The sequence below is a fragment of the Perca fluviatilis genome, chromosome 20 (assembly GCF_010015445.1).
Source record: "Perca fluviatilis chromosome 20, GENO_Pfluv_1.0, whole genome shotgun sequence".
NCBI lineage: Eukaryota > Metazoa > Chordata > Actinopteri > Perciformes > Percidae > Perca > Perca fluviatilis.
The window spans coordinates 5,383,034-5,404,198 of NC_053131.1; the positions used below are offsets into that span (position 1 = coordinate 5,383,034).

At 38.3% G+C, this 21,165-nt stretch overlaps 1 protein-coding gene and 2 long non-coding RNA genes across 4 annotated transcripts in view; 2 read left to right on the forward strand and 1 right to left on the reverse strand.

Annotated features, from left to right (window-relative positions):
• The window catches only part of LOC120548886, a 193,550-nt gene that overhangs the window by 6,036 nt on the left and 166,349 nt on the right, over positions 1-21,165 (forward strand). The window contains exons 6-8 of the mRNA XM_039785398.1: positions 1,706-1,905; positions 9,261-9,361; positions 15,865-15,954. Of these exons, the coding sequence (XP_039641332.1) occupies positions 1,706-1,905; positions 9,261-9,361; positions 15,865-15,954 (391 nt within the window). The remainder of the gene's footprint in view (positions 1-1,705; positions 1,906-9,260; positions 9,362-15,864; positions 15,955-21,165) is intronic.
• On the reverse strand, positions 12,982-14,748 carry LOC120549413. 2 transcript variants are annotated; one of them, XR_005637383.1, is made up of 4 exons: positions 14,596-14,748; positions 13,627-13,712; positions 13,211-13,345; positions 12,982-13,051 (listed from the first exon to the last, which is right to left on the reverse strand). It is a non-coding gene; the product is annotated as an uncharacterized LOC120549413 (long non-coding RNA). The 2 variants fall into 2 exon arrangements; XR_005637382.1 differs by having other exon boundaries at positions 13,211-13,348.
• Positions 16,967-20,145, forward strand: LOC120549415. Its single transcript, XR_005637384.1, has 4 exons — positions 16,967-17,333; positions 18,180-18,297; positions 19,177-19,369; positions 19,511-20,145. It is a non-coding gene; the product is annotated as an uncharacterized LOC120549415 (long non-coding RNA).

The following is a 21,165-nucleotide window of genomic DNA, read 5'->3' on the forward strand; positions in this document are numbered from 1 at the left end:
GATATAGATAGATAGACCCTGATTAAAAATCAATTGCTATGAGGAGAAACTCATAAGAGGTAAAAACAGGAGGGTATACATCAAAAGGGCAACACATCGGTGGTAGAAAGGTTTAAGGACGGCATCAAGAGCGGCTGTGACGAGGCGAGTATAGATGATAATAGATGCCACTCTTCTGTTGTGGGCCAAGTGTGGGATGTAAGGCATGATGGATTCTCAAACAGGGACCTCTCTTGTCGTCTCCAGAGGCCTGTACTACGAAGCAGGATTTGGCGTTAACGAGATAACTTAAGGCTCAACCCAGGATTTTCTGTACTACGAAGGTGGATCAGTTGTTATCGGGTTCAATCGCCGTGGTAACTCATGCTGAACGCCTAACCTGGTCGGGAGCAGGTTAAGTTGAAGATCAGAGATCAACCGGTGTAAAAGCACCGCCTACTGACCAATCAATACTCGATTGATAACGGCGTCACCGTTCTTTGAAGACCAGGCGGAGCTCGGTGCACTGAGCGAGAGAGAGGGAGAGAGAGAGAGAGAGAGAGAGAGAGAGGGGTGCGCATATAAAAGTTAAAACATTTAGAGACCGACAACCCCGTTAACATTCCATGATGGGTATTTTTATGAAATATATAGATTTTAATGGGAGGGAATTACATATCGGCTATTTGTTGGGGTCTTGAGCCGTGTGTTGCCAATGCGCACATTGGTTTGAATTATGTTTTTTTTTTGTATATTTTTTATTTGCTCTCACGATCGCTTCCCACTGCCAGGGTTGCAACTGCAATAACAGGCTAAAGCAACGACAGTTTATGGAAAGCACAAGTGTAATTATGGTCAGATCTTCGTCCTGACTGATGGGGAAGTGATATTGATAAGAGTAATTTACGCATCTACAGCGTCGGCCATTTTTTTTTTGCCAGCTTTCCTTCCTGTTTTAGGAAGCAGCGACTGTATTGCGTTTTCCCTGGAAAACCGAGTCTGTGTTCTTCATATTTATGTAGAATTATAGTTTGCTCTTCTTGTTTAAAATATGCGGCTCTGATAGATGTTTGCGATTGGTCGTGGTGCGCAAACACCGCCTCTTTTATGTGAACGCGCGCGTCTCTAGATTGGACAAACCTGGGTTGATTGAACTTGTTGATAACCACCTTCGTGACACCGGTTATCTGGGACCGCAGTTGTTAGGGTTAGTGAAGCCGGGTTACTGAAAGAAATCCAGGCCATGTTGATCTTGCTTCGTAGTACAGGCCTCAGGTCTGGGCTGAAGACCAAAACCTGATCAGGGCTTTGCTGTCTGGGCTGTAGGCATTCACATGCTGCCTGCCAAAATCTGTTCAAATACTTTCTTATATACGGGGCTTTAATAGCATTTTTTGTTACACATCTCATTCCATTATACAGTATATTTATAAATAAATGTTTGAAATATTATAAAATCCCTGTGCTTTCTTTTTTTGCCATTTCTTCTTGTGTATTTCTTCTGTAGTTTTGAAAATATCCTTTTCAGTGGCCATGGAGCTCTATAATAATTATATGAAAATGTTGATACATGCATACCTTATTTATCAGTATCTCGTTTTTACATAATTTTACACATTCTGTGTTCAGAATTGTAGTACTTTCCGTTTCAGCTTGCCTGTTGTTGATCTTAAAGCGCCTGTGTGTAGGATTTAACAGAAACATCATATGATCTGTTTCCCCTCAGAGCTGGCTGTTCCATAAATGTGAAAGACTTCAAAGCCGGCTGGAGGAGTGGAGTGGTCTTCCTGGCCATCCAGTACGCTCTGCGCCCTGACCTGGTGGATCTGTCCAAAGCCAGAACCAGAAGCAACAAGCAGAACCTGGAGGAGGCCTTCCACATCGCAGAGAAGGAGCTGAGGATCCCCCGACTGCTGGACCCCGATGGTGAGTTATTCAGCAAATATCATTAGTAGTATATGCATATTCAAGGATGTCAAGTTGAGCTCATTGTCACTGGACCTGCCAGATATAAGAGAGATCTTATACAGGGATTGAGCTCGTAAGCTATGTGTGTATATGTAGTGCTCCTTTTTTGTTTTTTTGTTTTTAAAGAATTTGCTACTTGTTAATAGCACAATAAGTGTAACTACAATAGTGATCAATAACCTTACATTTAACTTAACATAGCTTTACATTTAGGCTTTTTATTTTGTAGGTACATGGAAATTAAATGAGTTAGATAAACCTTTTATTATTTGACAGCTTGTATAACACAATTTTCACCTTCGATAACTGCAAGTACAGTAAATCTCATTTGTTTGTGAGGAGGCTGATGTCAAACGGTGATGATGTGTTTGCACATACTGCCACTGGTCTTTCGGCCAGCCCATATCAGCGTGAGACTAGAGGACAAAGTCTTTATAATGATTTTAATATATATCATAAGCCGAGACTGCAAACAAAATGCTAAGTACTGTATTTCAAGGTTAAATACATTTTATAAACACTATATGCACACTTTATCAAACTCGCCAACATTTGTAAAACGCAGCTCTATTTTATCATCCTTGGTCTTTTTTTATTTAATTTTTTTAGAAAAAGACTCCATTTCAATCAGAAGATACTTAATTTAGATTTAATTTAGAGTTTTTATTCAAGTGCATGATAAAAAAGAATTTTGGAAAAGTCTTTGGGGATTAGACCCCATTGTGGCATTGTATATTTAAGGGGGTAGTGATGTCGCGATCAGTTCCGCATATTTACCCTTGGGTGTAGACACTGGTGATGGTGGAGAGAATGGCTGACTTGGATGATGGGTGTGGAGCAGGACTGGGCGCTGATATGATGGAGACTGGAGGTGAAGGGGGGGAGGAGTGTTGCATCTGTTTGTACTGAAATGATATATATGTCTATATCCTTGACCTTCCACTTTTCTCATCCGTAATGTTGTGTGGACTAGCCAGACCTTCCTTCGCAGCGCTGTGGAGTCGATGTGTCTGGCAATGCGAAACTACTGAAATGACAACTGACAGCAGCAGAGAGGAGAACAGGTTTTAAAGTTTGACGACAACAATATAATTGGCTAAGAGAGATCATGCAAGATCTGGTTGGACTACTTATTGAATGCACACAGAGTAGAAGCCGGAGAGCATATGGTTGCGTGCTCTACTAGAGCTGAAGATCTTTGCCCGAACCCGACAGGATCCGAGGGGATCCGACGGGACCCGACGGGTTCGGTCGGGTTCTGTTGGGTTCAGTCTTAAAGTGATGGTTCGGAGTAATTTCACCCTAGGGTCCTTTGCACCATGATCTCGAGCCAAACACCCCCCCAGAAGCTTTTTTCACCTGGGTCTAACACTGGGAGCGTTAGCGTAGCTTAGCGTTATCAGCTGAATAGCTTAGCGCAGAGGCTAATGGATCCGAAGTGTCTCTTAACATTACCCCACTACTAATAATGCCCGAAATGATACCAAACGTCTACAGTAGTACAAATAGGTTATGCACTCATAAAACGATGGATTGTAAAATTTGTAAGTACACCAGAAGTTTATGTAAATAACACTTGCCTGCTGGCTTCTGCTCTCTGGTTTAGATGTATATCCCCGCATAGTAAAAGTAAAATACACAGCAGGGTTGAAACAGCTGATCCTTTGCGGCGCTTTTCAAAACGGGAGCTGATCGATAAAGGCACAACTGCGCGTCCGTGTTTTAGAACAGACGCGTAAATTGTGTGTTTGCTCCATGTGTTGAAAGGTGGTAGTAGGCCTACGTGGCGTGTTACTTTGTAATCCGACCGGCAACAAAGAGTTTGCCAGTCACTCCAGGTTGACAGTAACACCACGGCAAGCACATACAAGGAGATAACCACATACTGATTTGCATTTAGTCGCCCCCTTTTTCTCAGATAAGGCAACTGTAATTCAGCATTAGGTCCATTGTTGTTAAATGACGGCTCCTTAGAACGTATTAAGGAAGGTGAGCTCGCAGGACTTGCCGACCTGCAGCCTGTACCTGACGCCATGTTTTTTAACGCTACTCTACGCTAACTCTCCCAATGTTAGACCCAGGTGAAAAAAGCTTCTGGGGGGGTGTTTGGCTCGAGGTCATGGTGCAAAGGACCCTAGGGTGAAATTACTCCGAACCATCACTTTAATTTCATTTTATACGGGCTTGGGCCGGGCTTGGGCTTGTGCTCTGGGTTGCGCGGCTTGCGCTGTCAGGTGATGCGTTTCGATTAGCGCGAAAATGGATGCTGAGGAGGTGAAACGGAGGCTGGCCTCTGGAGGACTTATTTTATTTCTTTGTTCCAACTTCCAAGTGACCTATAGCCTACGTTAGTCATGAATGATGTTAAAAAATGTATAAATGACTAATTCTTGACAAAAGGCAAAAGAGCTGTGTATGTGCGCACATTTGAATAATGTCGGGCTGTAAACGGATTCGGGGTTTTAAAAAGCTGTCAATCGAAATGTACTTGTCAGGCTCGGGCCGAATTCTCTCGGGCTCTGGCCTTGTCGGGCCTAACTTTTAAGGCCCGATTACAGCTCTACGCTCTACCAGGTGAGCTACCCAGGCACCCAGAGTGAAAGATTCTAGCCTCACAAAAAATGAAAATTCTGTGTCTGTTTTTGTCTTTGTTGATGTCAGACTTTGAATTTGATGTTTTAGAAGGTATGGAAACCCTGACTATTTTGCTTAACTACACTGTGTTCCAAATTATTATGCAAATTATATTTTATACTGATTTTCCTAAATAGTCGATGCGAGAGAGGTCATATGTACTGAAATCAAAAGCTATTTCAATCAAACACATCTTAATTGGCTGCTATGGGCATAAAATGAGAGAAACTCATGGTGTGGCCCACATCCTCACCTGACCTCAACCCTATTGACAACCTTTGGAGCATCCTCAAGCAAAAGATCTATGAGGGTGGGAGGTAGTTTGCATCAAAACAGAAGCTCTGGGAGGCTATTCTGACATCCTGCAAAGAAATTCAAACAGAAACTCTCCATAAACTCACACGTTCAATGGATGCAAGAATTGTTAAGGTGATATCAAAGAAGGGGTCCATTGTTAACATGTAACTTGTCCTGTTAAGATGTGTTTAATTGAAATAGCTTTTGATTTCAGTACATATGACCTAATGCTGCAATTTCAGAAAATGACCATTTTCAGTTCTTTACAACCTATACAATGTTTTGATACTCTGTTGTGCATAATACAGACATGAAAATCACTCACCTTTCGGCGAAATTCGCCGTTTTGAAACCAAAATAGGTGACCTACGTGAATCGTGTAGATTGGCGATAAGAAAAGTTTGAATAAGGGGTATAGGTGGGGGTGTATAAGTACTCGGGCCTGGTGCCGATTTCTGCCGTATGACTATTTTAGAAAAATAAATAAATTAAAAAGTCCACATGGGATTTGTTTTAATACGGCTTAGACTTAACCATACTGTCTATGGATTTAACCAATCATCGAACTTCCACCAACCAATGAAACGAGTTCTAGCCAATCAGATGCAAAGTAGGGCGGGTCTTTGCCGAAATGTCAGAGTTGGCGGTAAAGTGCCAGTTTAGCTGGTGATCCTGTAAACTGTAATATTTTTTTTTTTTTTTTTTTAAAAATTTGCAACAAATAAGTGAATATTTTATTTTTTAGGTTTTTACATATATATGAATAAAAAAACAAAACAAAAAAAACACGCATCTAGCTGGGATTCAAACCTTGGATGTCATGGACAAAAAAGTTAACAGAATACCTTCTCCATCATCTATACCACTACACTACACTACTGCTGAAATAATGTTGTAATTTCTATCTATATATTGGACTTGCACGTTAACGCAGGTTAACATATGAGAGATAGTATCCCCCATGTTAACTGGTGATATCACAATTTAACATGGGCAAATGCAAGCCTGGAAACAGTAAAGTAGGTTCATCTTTGCCTCACATACCGAAAACTAACTGATGTACAACAAACGTGTAAGACCCCACTTAACACTTTATTCCGTTTTGGGGGTAAAAATAAAACACATCAGTCATGCACAAACGTGATCATTTATCATTGTTAGTGTGGGCCATCTCATACGAAGAATGTGTAGGTCTATCTCAGCACAAACAGTCTCTTTCAAGCTGGGCCACAAGTCAACTGATTATAGTTGTGTTTAATTAGACCCATATTAGGAATCCGAAACAGCAACATATGAATGTTATCAAACTCTCTCAGTACATCAAAGTTTTGTAGTCATATATACATAATGACCATTTTGTGTCATCAAAGTAGGTCAACAAATGATGTGCGGGATAAATAAAAGTCAAACTGAGAAAATAAGCTTCATATGTTCTTCACTTCAAACTTCACTAGACTTTTGCTGCAACTCACTTCATAACTTAACCGCGACTAAGATAACACTAAGTCGCCCGAGAGAAAACGAGGATCAGCACTTTCCTACAAAACATTCAATAGCCATATGGTCATAACAATAGTGTATAGGCTACTATAAGACAAAAATCGTGATTCTGGGTCGACACAGACATACCCTAATATGGGTCTAATGAAATTAAACACAACTATAATAATTTTGAGAGTTTGTGCTGAGATAGGCCTACACATTAATAACAGTGATAAATGATCACGTTTGTGCATGACTGATGTGTTTTATTTTTAACCCCAAAACGGAGTAAAGTGTTAAGTGGGATCATACACGTTTGTTGTACATCAGTTAGTTTTCGGTATGTGAGGCAAAGATGAACCTACTTTACTGTTTCCAGGCTTGCATTTGCCCATGTTAAATTGTGATATCACCAGTTAACATGGGCGTATACTTCTCTCATATGTTAACCTGTATTAACGTAGACTAAGTCCAATATATAGATAGAAATTACAACATTATTTCAGCAGTGTGTAGTGTAGTGGTATAGATGATGGAGAAGGTATTCTGTTAACTTTTTTTGTCCATGACATCCAAGGTTTGAATCCCAGCTAGATCCGTGTGTTTTTTTTGTTTTGTTTTTTTCATTCATACATATGTGTCGTATTTGTGTGGATGATACTTAAACTGACATGTATTACACATAAACTGGTGATGTTTTCAGTGATATCCTTTATTTTGTCTCACTTGCAAACACTTTGTGAAAATGTGAACCTCGAGGGGCGGAGGCAGAGCAGAACGCAGGGCAGGGCCTTGTTGAATATTCACTGATTTCATGCAAATATCACCAGTTAACAGGATCACCAGCTAAACTGGCACACCGGTGTGGTCTCCGTGGTAACGCGGCTAAAAAAAAATGTACGCAAAGTTTATCAAACTTGTAGATACAGGCAGCTTTAGTTGAGAAAGTAGTTAAAACAAATGGCGCTGGGCATGAATGGAGGACAAGAAGAAAAGGGTGGAGATGGGAAGCCGTTTAGCACTTTGTGCCTCAAATTGAGGGAGCCGGGTGCTTCTTGCGCGCCATGTGTTTTTTGGACGGCAGCAGCGAGCAGAAGACAGTGCTTGCTAGTCATTAGATGCTGGTCACAAAGCTTCGGTCCGTGCACTCTGTCATACGAGCGTACGCTACCGGCAACGACGGCTATCTTAAGACTGCGACGCGCCTTTCTTTACCGACCGATCGGATACAAACAATACGTGTGTGCACGTTCATAGCGGAACATGATTTGTAAAAGCTATCTGAAGCCCAAACTGCCTTGACAAAGCTGTCTGTTTGGAATCAGCATGGCAGGTATTTAAACATAACGGCCTTGTCCCAGAGTTTAGACGTCTAGTTATATGAAAAGATAAACAATTCGACGTTTTTAATAAATGTAAATAAAGCAGCTAATATCAACATGGACAAAATCATGAATGTACTAATTCACTTTTTTGATGATGATCTGGCCAAAGTAGTACATTTTTGTTTTCACAATGATTCATTGTAGGATTTTGATATTATTGCAATATGTAAATCCACATTGACTCTTAATTTAACATGGTTGGAAGAAGTAAAAATTGATCCAAAACTTTTTAGTCTTTAAAAATTATGACTTTTATTATTGTGTAATTTCAGAAGGAATTTAACTGTTTTGCCAGTCAAATTAACTTTAATGAGTGCATATTGAAATATTACACTGTTGGTTGGCAAAGAATTGCGCATGTTTCAAAATGATCAGATTAATATTTTAAAATTTCTGGAATATGGTTTTCCCGGGAGGGCCTCCTAGAGGGGTAGGGGTAATATCCTTCTCACCTTTTTCATCCCTGACCCATTTTCATGCCTGATAATAATTTGGAACAGTGCATTTTTGTTAGATACATTTTTTACATTACGTTTTTTTTTTTTTTATATTTTTATATTAGAATTTAGAATTTTCCATAGGTCTATAGTGGACGATTTGGCTTCATTAATCCTTGCTGTATAGAGCTCAAGCATAACTATGTCTAGAAAATACGCCAACCACTGTTTTATACAAAGCGAGTGGGGGGGGGGCTAGCCAGTGCTGAGCTATGATTTTCTTGGTTGCGGTTGAGCCAGCTAGCCAAACTTTCGGAACAGTGCATTTTGAGCTTTTTATTTCTGAAAAAAATTCTGTTTTCATTGGATGGTTTGTTCGATGAAATTTGACTTATACCCTAATGGTTGGTGACTTGAAAATTATACTGACTGTCATTTGCATCGACTATTTAGGAAAATCAGTGTCAAATATTTGCATAATAATTTGGAACACAGTGTATAAGGAAGCCACAATAAAGTTTATAATTAAAGTTTTTCTTTACTTTTACTTTTAAAAATTAAGTACATTTAATATCAGAAAGTTACTTTTGATACAGTACAGTACAGTACAGTAAATATCAGATACTTTAAGACTTTTACTCAAGTAATATTCTAAAAGAAGACTTTAACTTGTACTTTTACTCAAGTATTGCTTTCAAGTACTGCAAATATGATTCACGGGATTTGTCTCTGACATACTTGTGTAGCAGTCATTGATGTCATGCCATGTGAATCTGGGTGAATGTGTGTGAGTGTAGCAGAGTGTTGTGACAGAGCCATGCCTGAGGGCGAGTGGGATGGCGATCTGACAGTCTGCTGACTCACTTGCTGTTTGTTTGCTCCGCTCTTATATAAAAACCCTGACTTGGTTCACTTTGCCTGTGAGTATATGGGCAGACTTTTATCAGCCCAGTTTTATAGACAGAGAAGCTAGACCTCCGTTCTCCAACTCCACCTTCTTCAGTAGCTTGCTCATGTGTTAGTGTAGACGTTTGACAGTAGTGTGAGAATATAATGGAGGATTGTGATGTGGATGCAGATGTGGACGTTCGGGACCCTGATGAGAAGTCCATCATGACCTATGTGGCCCAGTTCCTGCAGTACTCCAAAGACCTGCCAGTGCCAGAGGAAGAAACGCAGGTCTGTATCACTCTATTTTGTTTTTCTAGACAAACATCAAGCAACAAAGGGCACCATTTTACACTGCAGAAATGTTTTCAGATACTTTTTTAAGTCAGTGGAGCTTCTTGTTCTGGCAACCAGCTCGGGTAGGGTTCAGGGTCTGCTCATGAAGTTTTCAACTGTTTAACTGCTACAGTCGATTGTGAAAAATAAGGGTGCAGCTAAGCTCTATCTAATCCAGTCCTGCTTGGTTTGCATTGTTTTGGTGATTTGCAGGTCAAACGAAGTCTAGGGCATCAGGCATATTTTAACAGCAACAGTATTAGGCAACCTACACTGTAAACCCGAATAAGTTACCAGAACTCAAAAAAAGTGAGGCAATCAGTTGCCTCACTTTTTTTAAGTTGATTAACTTAAAAGTCAAAATTTTCCGAACTTAAAAGGTTGGTTGAATTGCTACTTGTACCTTTTGATAACAGTTAAATTAAAAGTGCTCATTTAGCTCAACTCAAATATTTGCAGTTAATATGACTTAGTTTTCTGTTAAGGGAACTCAATTATTTTCAGTTATTATGACTTACAGTTTTGAGTTTTCAAACCACAGGAATAAGTTCACAGAACTTAAAAAAATAAGTACACAACCACACAATTTTTATGTTAATAAAACTCAATGTTTATTAGTTTGTTTTGTCATTGTTTTAAGTACACATTAGTCAAATATGTTGAGTTTGTTTACTTAAAAACATGTGATTCAAAACTTAAAATTTTTTTTTAGGCAACCGATTGCCTCACTTACATTAAGTTTAACTAACTTAATATATCTTAAAGTCGTGAACGTCTGCTTTTGAACAGTTACATGTTAAAATGAAATAGAAAAACATTTATAAATTAAAATAAAAAATAATTTTAAAATATACTTATATACTTTAATTGTATATTAAATAAATAAATAAATTTGAGAGATTTTTAAGAAGAAAAACTCAAAAATTCTCTGATCCTATCCTTCCAAATGTGTTCCTGGTCACTTAAACGAACACGCAACTTAATGGGACTTTGTCTTATTCACCGTATCCTCCAGAGTTAGAGAAGTCCATAAATACCCTTCTCATCTCAGTGTGTGTTGTAACTCTGTCTGGCGCACCCAATTGCTAGCCTAGCTTAGCACATGTTGTACAAATCACAACATGTAAATATGAAAATGTTGGCGTTATTTTGTCACTTATTAGGAGCATAGATGGAGCCAGATACCTCCAGGATCTGTGCTAAGCTAGGCATGGGGCGTCAGACAGAGATACGACACGAATACAGAGATGAGAGCGTATGTATGGACTTATCTAACTCTGGGGGATACTGTGAATAAATCCCAATAAGTACCGTATTTTCTGGACTATAAGTCGCACTTTTTTTCCTACTTTGGCTGGTCCTGTGACTTGTGCGACTTGTATATCAAAATATATATAATTTAACATGTTTTTAAATGTTAATTCATACTGAACACATTACCATCTACAGCCGCAAGAGGGCCTCTGCGCTTGTGACAACTAGAATGCTGCTCCTAAAGACAACTGAGAAAGAGAAAAGAGATAAACTGCAGGTAGTAAAATATGCAGCCGAAAACGGTAATCGAGCAGCAGAAAGAAAGTTTGAAAAACAAGGGAGAAACTTGTGAGGGACTGGCGAAAAGGTGACTCTTATGCAATGAAGAAAACAAAGAAAGCTAATCGGTTAATCGCGGGCTGAAAGCAAGATGGCCAGAGCTGGAGGAACGAGTCACACATGGGTGCTTGAACAACGTGCTGCTGGGAGAGGCTTGTCAACGGTGCAGTTAGCTCGCTACGTACGCCACCCTGGTAGTTGTTCTGTGTGCTATTGTATAGTTTAATAACTGTTAATGTGTTACGTTAACATACCGGACACCCCGCGTATTCAGCCTGTTGTTCTGGGTGCTATTGTGTAGTTTTGGATTTTGTGAAATACATTTCTAAATAAATGCGAATTTATAGTCCGGTGCGATTTATAGTCCGGAAAATACGGTAGGCATGTTTCTTTAAGGCCCTAGGAAATAAATATTTATCACACATTTCTGATATTGACCAGACAACTAATCAGATAGTCAGGAAAATAATCGGAGTAATCAAAAACAATAATACCAAAAATGAAGTTATCGTTCGTTACAGCTATAAAAGAAAAAACACTGCTTTTGGCTTCCTTGCTAATTCCTGAGTAAGGCGACAGGGCAGCAATTTGGATGAAATTTCAAATATTCTATAGAGTTTAAGAACATTTTCACTTAAAACTCTAAAATGTAAATGTTTTACAAACCATATCAAATGCACAGTGAAATGTGGGCTTTGCCCGCATGAGCCCACAATGTTAAGAGAAAACATTAAAACATACAAAACATTAGCGTTACTTTTGCATTATATTAATAAGAACAAAGGCATATTGAGTAGTTTGGGCCTATTGGCTGAACACCTGCAGTAGTGCAGTAACTTTTTGAGGCATTATTTAGACAAAAGGGAGATAACTTTGAACTAGCCTTTTTAATGCTTTACCCTGCAGCCTTTTTTCAGATGAGTTTCTACATCATTAATTCATTCTTGAGGGTCTGCAACCTCGGGGATAGTTTACCACTTTCTAGACCAAGTTAAATCTTTAGAGTGAATTCAAAAGTGTTGGTCAGTGCTTTGGGATAGCTGAGGTGTAGTGCATAGATCACTCCACAGATTACCAGGAAGGCATCGCCAAGTCTGGGAAGGCTGACCACGGCATCACTTTCAATGACGACAGTGATTCTCACAGGGTGGTAGTGAACTGGACTTGCGTCATGGTCACCGATGAAAGTAATGAGGCCCACTGCAACACCATCAAGCTCTGGCTCATCAGACTCATCCTGAATGAATGAAAAAAGAGATACTAATCACAAACTAACACATGGAACAGAACAGATGACATAATTTGTCTTTCCTTAACCAAGTCCCATTGAAATCCAATACCACTTTTCCACAAAGAGACCTGGGTCTCATTGTAAGAGTTGAAAAACATAAGATCCATGTTCTGCACACATGAATCAGCCAAAATACCAGAGAATCTAAGTGCTGACTGAAACCAAGGACATTTACAAGAAAATGTTTTACTGAACATTGAATAAAATGTTAATATTTACGGGTTAGATAATACACAGCAGAATCTGTTAGTGACTTAAGGAGACTCACTGTGCAGGTTCTTAAACATCCAGAGATGTCCTCACGCAGATACACAAGAGAAGGGCGTGGAGAACAGTAGTGCGCTTTGTGTATGTCATGGATTTCCTATTCAGATAAAAACAGAATTGCATATACTGAAGAGTTTACATAAAGCTGATTTTAAACAGTCCAAACAGAACATATGTCCACAAATAACCTGTTAACATCTTTAATGCAATCAGACAAATGGCAAACAAAGTGGACTAATTGCAAAAGTCAAAAAGCTCATTTCAATCATTGAACCTGTTCAATGTTCTACTGGTTCAACCTATGAAATGTGTAAAAATCTATTTACCTGTTCATCATGGATTTTTAAAATTTTAGCGCCAGAGCATCTGCTGTCTTCCCGTTTTTGATGCCTTCCGTCTGAATAAGGTCATCAGTCATGAAGATAGCGGTCAAGCTCAGCATAGCACGTGTTGGGCAGGTTCTGATTTGTAATCCGCTGGAACTCTGCATACAACTACATAGAAATAACAGCCAGAGGAGAATACAGCAACAACACTTATTAAAAAAACAGTTCAATTTGAAGAATCTTGCACACATTCATAAAGCAAAAATATCAGCCAAATGAGTAAGAATCACAATTTTCACTTTAAAAGAGAGAGCTGATCCATATTACCTCAGACTCTATTTTAAGAGCAAGCCAGAGATCCATGAGGTCGTTCACTGGTGGGCAGGACATCACTATGGTCTGTCGGCGTAGGGGAAATGTGGTCTCCATCATCTTTCTAATGAGGGTCAGTTTCTTCTCAGTCTTCTTCAACAATTTTTGCAAGCAAATACAAAGTTAAGTAAAATATGATTAGTAGTATTCGTGAACAGAACACATTCATTATTTGTTGACTTAAATACAGCAAAACACTTTATTTTGATCAAACAGGCAAGTAGAAAAAACAATGATGTGTGTATGTGGGAGTGCGTATGATTTGGGGTTACCACACTAAAACCTTGTCTGAGAAAAAAACAACAATTCAAGTTATTGGTATTTAGAGGGCGGGGAGGGGGTGATAGAAGAATTCACATTCATTGGATTACCTGGTATCGTTATCACATCTCCAGTTATCTTCCTTAACTTCTTGAAACTGGAACAGCAAGATGCAAAGGCATAAACTGATCTGAAACTGAACAATTAAAAGATTCAAAGAGTGTCAAATTATAAATACTTCCATTTATAAATGTTCCCTGTTAATGATCTTTTCATTTAATCCCCATAAGTGTCAAGTTACTAAAGCCATCAAGCAAAATTAACATTACTGTAAAGAAAAGCAGCCACACTTGAACCTTAGTGCATGGTTAATCAACAATAATACCATTTCTACAAACCAAAGCTTTACTGTTAAGGGTTTTACTTTATTCATCTTTGTCATGAAAGCCGCTTGCCTCCAGCAGGGTCGTTTGTTTTAAAACCGAGGCAACAGTAGGCAGGCACGGGCAGTTGACTCGTTCTGTTAACAGCAATCTCCGTGTCTCAGACAGTCTGCTCACACAGAATTTAAAACAAGCGTCCCTAGAAGCTACACAGAGAGCGCGGACTTGCAGTGTAGGAACTCAGTTTGAGGCGTTTATGCTCTTTTGTGCACTATTGAAAGTTTCCAGCAACAAAAAACTAACTATCGCATACGAGGTGTCTGTTAGTGCTTCTACTAACAACTAATTTTCTAACACCACCTTTAAGCGGGGAATGAGCGTGTGATTACTAGATTCATCCGTCGTCAAATTCTTCAGGGAGTCGGTTAGTGGTAGCTAGGTCGCTAGTTGTGCTGCTGGAGTGCGTAACGTCAAAGTCCTTCTAAATAGTCTCTGGTAACGTTATTGGTCGCGCTAAGTGGCTAGCTAGCTCTTTAAGAGCTAACCTATATCTGACAAGTTGCCAATCCCTACAAGACTCCCGTGATAAGCCAGTGAAGGGCGGGGGCTTGGAGAAGGTCTACGCTCTCTGAGACAAACACATACAAAATGTATAAAAGAAGTAAAAGCGAATGCATATTAACATTCAAAACTTACAGTAAGTCCAGTGAGCCTGATTGCTGCTGCGTAGGTAGTTTCTGCAACCCTACTGTCTGCTGCTTCCCGCCTTGCTGCGTTGTTCAAACTTTTCTTCTTCTGTGTTTTTCCAAAGAGCGGTAAGGAATCAGTGTAGTGTGCAAATTAGCGCCACCTTCTGCTTCGCAGGTTGAATCAGAGATTAACTCGCCATACAAAATTATCCCTGCAGCTGCTTAAATAAAAATAAAAAGAATATATAGGCTACATTAAACTGATGAAGCAAAAAATAAATAAAATAAAAACATTTTGTCCTCCACTAATGTCTAATGCATTTCAGACCATTTGCTATTGCAATTTATTTATTATGATCGATTTTACTTATTTGGTAAAGCACTTTGAGATTTTATTGTATTTTAACATGTGCTATATAAATTCAGTTTATTTTTAAATCATCCCTATTTTAAACAATAGAAATAACAGGACTTTATCATTCTTAGTATGTTATTACTCAATTCTATTACATTGTACTTAAGTTATGTTTTTAAGTTATGCTTACTTATACACAAAATAGTTCCATTTAATCAAAAAATATTAGTTAACAATACTCAAAAAGGAAGAACATGTTACACCAACTTGACAAAATTAAGTTAGTAGAACTTGTTCTAAAACTTTGAGTATACACTACTTAATCTATTTAATTACTTTGAACGTTCGGGTTTACAGTGCACGTTTAGCAGAAAACCTTTAAATCTGGTCATTAAAGACTTGTTCTAAAGATATAAACCAGAGGTGGGGCATTTAACAGTGGAACAATAAACGCATTGTTCATCATGGACTCCACACCTCCTTATGCTCAACTTCTGTCAACTCGAGTGCTGCAAACAGTCTTGTAAACACTGAAGTCTGCTTGTTACCTCGGGTGCACTCTTTCTGTCATTTCTTTTTTGCAAGTCAGCCAGAATATATGCAGACAGAGATATATACGTGTGAGAAATTGATATCAGCCTCTAAGAAATCAGTCTTGACTTAAATGTTTTTGGAAGTTGCATTGAAATGAATCACAGTTTGCAGAGTACATTTGATAAAACTGTAAATTAGTAGTATTTTAGCTGTATCCAGTTTGGTTATCATAAGCCTGAAGTGCTGTTACTGTTTTTGTTAGTGTTTGTACATTGCTCTTCAATTATCTCTGCAACGTGCATTTCCACTATAACCTTTTGTTTGGGATTTCTCTATTTTCTCGGCATCCTTTTGTTTCCTCCTCTCCTCTTCCCTTTTTCCTCATAGACACCGTACCTGACTCTTCCTAAAAGTCCTTCTCCTATCAACCTGCCTGTTCACTACACTCCTGCTATTTCTGCTTCACCTCTGCGACAGGTAGACCTGACACCTCACGATCCACCTCTGTTTCATTTCTAATTTTTCATCAGCCTACTTACCTTCCAATTTCACTACCTTGTAATTTATTGACACCTTAGGCTAGGTCATAGTTAATATCTGTTTAAATCTCCCCATGAAATCATAATGTATTTTTAAAGATGTGAGCAACCTTTTTGGGTGGTTGGATAATACAATTTTCAATTAAAAAAAAATATCAGTAAAATAAAATTGATAAAGAAATGTATAAATTAATGAATAAACAAAAATACAACCAGCCTTGACAGCTAGAGTGATGTATAAAAACCTGGCTGAATCTAGTCAGTGCCACAACCCCCTGTTATGAGAGGCCGTATAGGAGGTAATTCATACTTCTGTCTTACACACACTATCATAATCTTGCATATACACCACTATACTCATACACACACACTATTATAATCCTTTTACATGTATGTATGAGAGGGTATAGTTGTGTATGTGAGAGAGTATAGTAGTGTGTGTGTGAGAGTATAGCATTGTATGTGAGATAGTATAGTAGTATATGTGAGAGAGTATAGTAGTGTATGTGAGAGAGTATAGTAGTGTATGTGAGAGAGTAGCTATAGTAGTGTATGTGAGAGAGTATAGTAGTATATGTGAGAGAGTATAGTAGTATATGTGAGAGAATATAGTAGTGTATGTGAGAGAGTATAGTAGTGTATGTGAGAGAGTATAGTAGTGTATGTGAGAGAGTATAGTAGTGTGTGTAATTATTAATGTATATGAGTGTATATGAGTGTGTATAATAAGTTAAAATAGTTTATGTGAGAAAAAAAGTATATAAAAAAAAAAAGAAAATAGTGTTTTTTTGTAAATATTTTATTGGAGAAGAAAAAAAAATATAAGAGAAAGAAATTTGAAAAGTATATGGGAAGGGATATAGTAGTGTGTTAAGAGTTTGATTGAAACGGAAGGGAGTTTGATTGAAACGGAAGGGAGTTTGATTGAAACCAAAGGGGAAAGAGTTTGATTACTCAGCTCCTGATTGGTTGACAAAGAAGAAGCGGTATTTGACGGTCAAATTCCGGCACTGTCATTATAATAGTTTGGCTGAAGTGGAGCTGTAATGGATAGAGAGAGGCTAACTGAAGCTGTGGGTCTTCTAAATAATAATTTAGGAAATGGTGAGCTATTGTCAACGATGTCTCGACAATTAAATTAAGTCCAACAGATTCTGATTCGGAGATGCAGAGATTATTCAGGGGTGGAACTGCAAATCCAGTCAGACCTGGCTCCAGGCTAGCACTGCTACTTCTAGCTAGCTCAATGCAACACGGAGGACCCCGTTACCAGACGAGACAGCGTTTCGGTGGATCGTCGTCGAAATCCAGGAAGAGGTAAGTTGATAAATCTGCTTACATAAGATGTATTGATTGATTAACCACAGTTTATTTACTGTACAATGTACATTTGACTTTGACTAGGAGAAAAAGCTAGCAGCTAGCAGCAGCAGTTATGGAAGCATACTGGTAATTGTAATACCCATTGCTGCGCTCCTGTTATTAAATTTCAAACACATTGTAATTTGCTATTCAGTGCGCAGCTTATTGCAATGTAGTTCTGCATTTATTGGATTTCACCTATCTTTGGGTAAAGAGAGAGTAGGCGTAGGCGTTTTACAGCAAAGATAGGTTAAATAAGAATGCTCGGTCTTCCATCGGCTGGCTAGCTAGCTAGCTGAGTTGCAATCATCTGACTGGGTGACGATATTTAGCCTGTGTGTGTCTTTGAGTACCATGAAAAGCGCTATATAAATAAAATGTATTATTATTATTATTAGTAACGAGTGCAATATACATGTTTACATATGTTTATTACAGTGAATAATAATCTAAATACTACTAAGCAGGGCTCTCAAGTGCTTATTAAGCATTTTAGAATGTCACTCTTGCCTGTCTTCAAAACTTGAGAGCCCTGATTAAGTGTGGTGAAGCCACATATTTGTTTTTATATTTCTGCAATCTGTGTGATTTGTTTCTGACTTTCATATGAATGTTTAAACCAGGCTTGGTCAGTGCTAAATATACTACTGTGATTAAAGGAGTTAAATAAAAGATGTCATTCATATAAATTCATGCATCACCTAATTTCATCATCACATACAGGCCTGGCCTCCAGTAAAGAACAGTTTGTTTAATATATCTAATCTTGTGTTGTTCATACTATACAATGATTTATTACAGATTATCTGGCCAATGCTGGGTGTCTAAGGCCTTTGAAACGCATAGAAGACAAAGATCTCTTGGTGGAGGATATCATCATGTTTCAGCTGGTTCATCGAGTTAGTGGAGCACTTTAAAGGTTTGTGTCACTCAATTTTTTAGCAAACAAAATTAACCCTTCTAAGGTGTTCATATTTTTGTTCCACAGCCAATGTTCCCGGGTCTGGTGGACCCACCACATTATTAGGCTTTTAAATCAATACAGCCATAAAAAATTATGTAAAAAGGTTTACTTAAGCTCAATTACCAATGATATATACATCATTTATGGTTCATATTTGCCATTTACTCCTGTGAGATCATATGATCATGATTTTGTGAGTAAACAAGGAAATTCAATTATAAAAAAGGTAAAAAAAAAAAAATGGAAACAAGATTTTTCATTCATTATCATCAGTCATTATCAGAACAGGTGAAAGTACTTGAAATGTAACAATTTTGTAACTTTGTGTGAGAATAGCAGGTACAAAGTTTCACAGCACCTACAATTATTACACTTGGGTCCAGTAGACCCGAACACCTCATTTGTATTAGTTATGTGTAGGGGGGTGTACCGTGTACACTAATTGAAAATAAGTTATTTTTTATGTTCTTCAAAGAAAATGAGCCAAGGCCAATGAGTTTGAGTTACAAGACATAATAAATAGCATCATTTGTGGGACAACGGGTCCCACAGACCTGAACACCTTACAAGGTTTAAGAATAATGAAAGATTTAACATATTTTTAAAAGCCAGTGTACAACCGCACACTCCGAATAAAGGCTTGCATGTATCATATAAAATCTTAAAATCTTAAAAACGTAAAGAACATCACGTTTTAGATAGTGGTCAAAGACAAGGCCTTTTTGCATAATCAAAAACTGAACTGTCTTATAAGTCATCCCTTTCATGTGCTGTGTGATAATTTATCCAATTTGAAAAATTATATTTGTATCTTCTCATGATACATTTTTACAGGTTCAGGGAGGGGATGAAGACCCTTGGTGTTCTTGATGCAATAAGAATGCACCCAGATGCTTTCAGACCGCTGTTTTGTCACGAGCCATCCCCACTCCCAGCTGATGTACTAGAAGTGTCAGCAGTGGGCAGGAACAAAAGAAGGGCAGAGGAATGTGTGCATTTTGGAGGGACTACCTGCTGGATGTTGAGGGTAAGTATTATTGCTAGTTATGGAATAAAAATCTTTTCATATGCCCTTCTGTCTGTCTTTGTCTTTCCCTCCTTTTTAAAAGTTTTCTACATGCTAGGTTTAATTTATTTTTTGGTGTTCTTTGGTGTATTTCTTTTTCAGAGCAAGAGGAACCCTTGCAACTTGGGGGTATCCTGGCCTTTGCGACGGGAGCAAATGATATTCCACCCCTGGGCTTCTCTCCACTACCTTCAGTGGTTTTTCTCCATGAGCTGCCCCTCAGACAAGGCCGTCATTTACCCACCGCAAACACATGCATTAACTGCCTGCGGTTGCCAGTCCTGAAAAAATTCGAGGATTTTAAGGAAACTATGGATTTTGCATTAAAAACACTCAGGGATTTGGTCAGGAATGACTTCCAAGAACTCCTTAATATACATTATTAAAATCTGTTGCCTGTTGAACTTGACTAAATTGAAGAGGCATCGTTGTCAATAACTCACCATTTCCTAATACATTATTAATGTCTTGTTTAAACAATTGAAAATGGAATAATCATTTGACTGAAAAGGAAACTTGTCAATGGCCTTTTATTAACCTTTATTAATTGCCTTGACACTAATGAAGTTGCTCACTGATAGAGTTCACTAGGCTCAAAAATAATTGAATGTCATTGGCTAGTGGGTCTAAAGTTTCTAGAATTCTGTTCATAACTGTTTAATTGAAAATAAAGTCATTTTCTGGAACAACAACATTGAAGTCTCAAAATGTACTTTGGGGGGCGGGGTCTTAATTCATTTCAGCGTTGTCACTCCTAACTAAAATGTTCTGCATTGCCTCTGCACTGTTGCGCGCGCAACCCCGCCGAAAGGCGCCGGTAAAAGATAGAAATTAAGGTCCCGTCGTGTTCGGACAAAGATCTTCAGCTCTACACCAAAGCTTCCCTGATTGGCATCCTCTTCAAACTGCTGGTTAATCAAGAGCAAGAAAGAGATTGTCAGAGTATAACCATTGAGCTCAGAAATGTATCTTTCCAAAATGACACTTTCATGGCCCAAATTGTCAGTTTACCTCACAATTCTCTGAACACACCACAGTGTATCAGTGAAAAAAATAGCAATGTTTTCCTCATAACCATATACTTCCACAAACAATAACTGACCTTGAAAAAGAAACTAAATAAAATAAGAATAAATGTTTTTGTCCAAAAAGGTTGTTTTTTTCCTTAAAGTTTCTGCTGCTTGATTTGATCCTTGTTCCTCTGAGTTGGTGCTAGCTGTACTTTCAAAGCAGCAAGCCCACCAGATAATGATAATTTAAAATGGCCCCTTTAGCCAATGAGGAAGTGAGAATTTAAACTGTCTTCCTGATTGATCAAACCAACTTCCTTTTCAACTATACTCTCTCACACACACTACTATACTCTCTCACACACACTACTAAACTCTCTCACACACACTACTAAACTCTCTCACACACACTACTAAACTCTCTCACATACACTACTATACTCTCTCACATATACTACTATACTCTCTCACATACACTACTATACTCTCTCACATACACTACTATACTCTCTCACATACACTACTATACTCTCACACACACACTACTATACTCTCTCACATACACTACTATACTCTCACACACACACTACTATACTCTCTCACATACACAACTATACCCTCTCATAAATACATGTAAAATGATTATAATAGTGTGTGTGTATGAGTATAGTGGTGTATATGCAAGATTATGATAGTGTGTGTAAGACAGAAGTATGAATTACCTCCTATACGGCCTCTCATACCCTG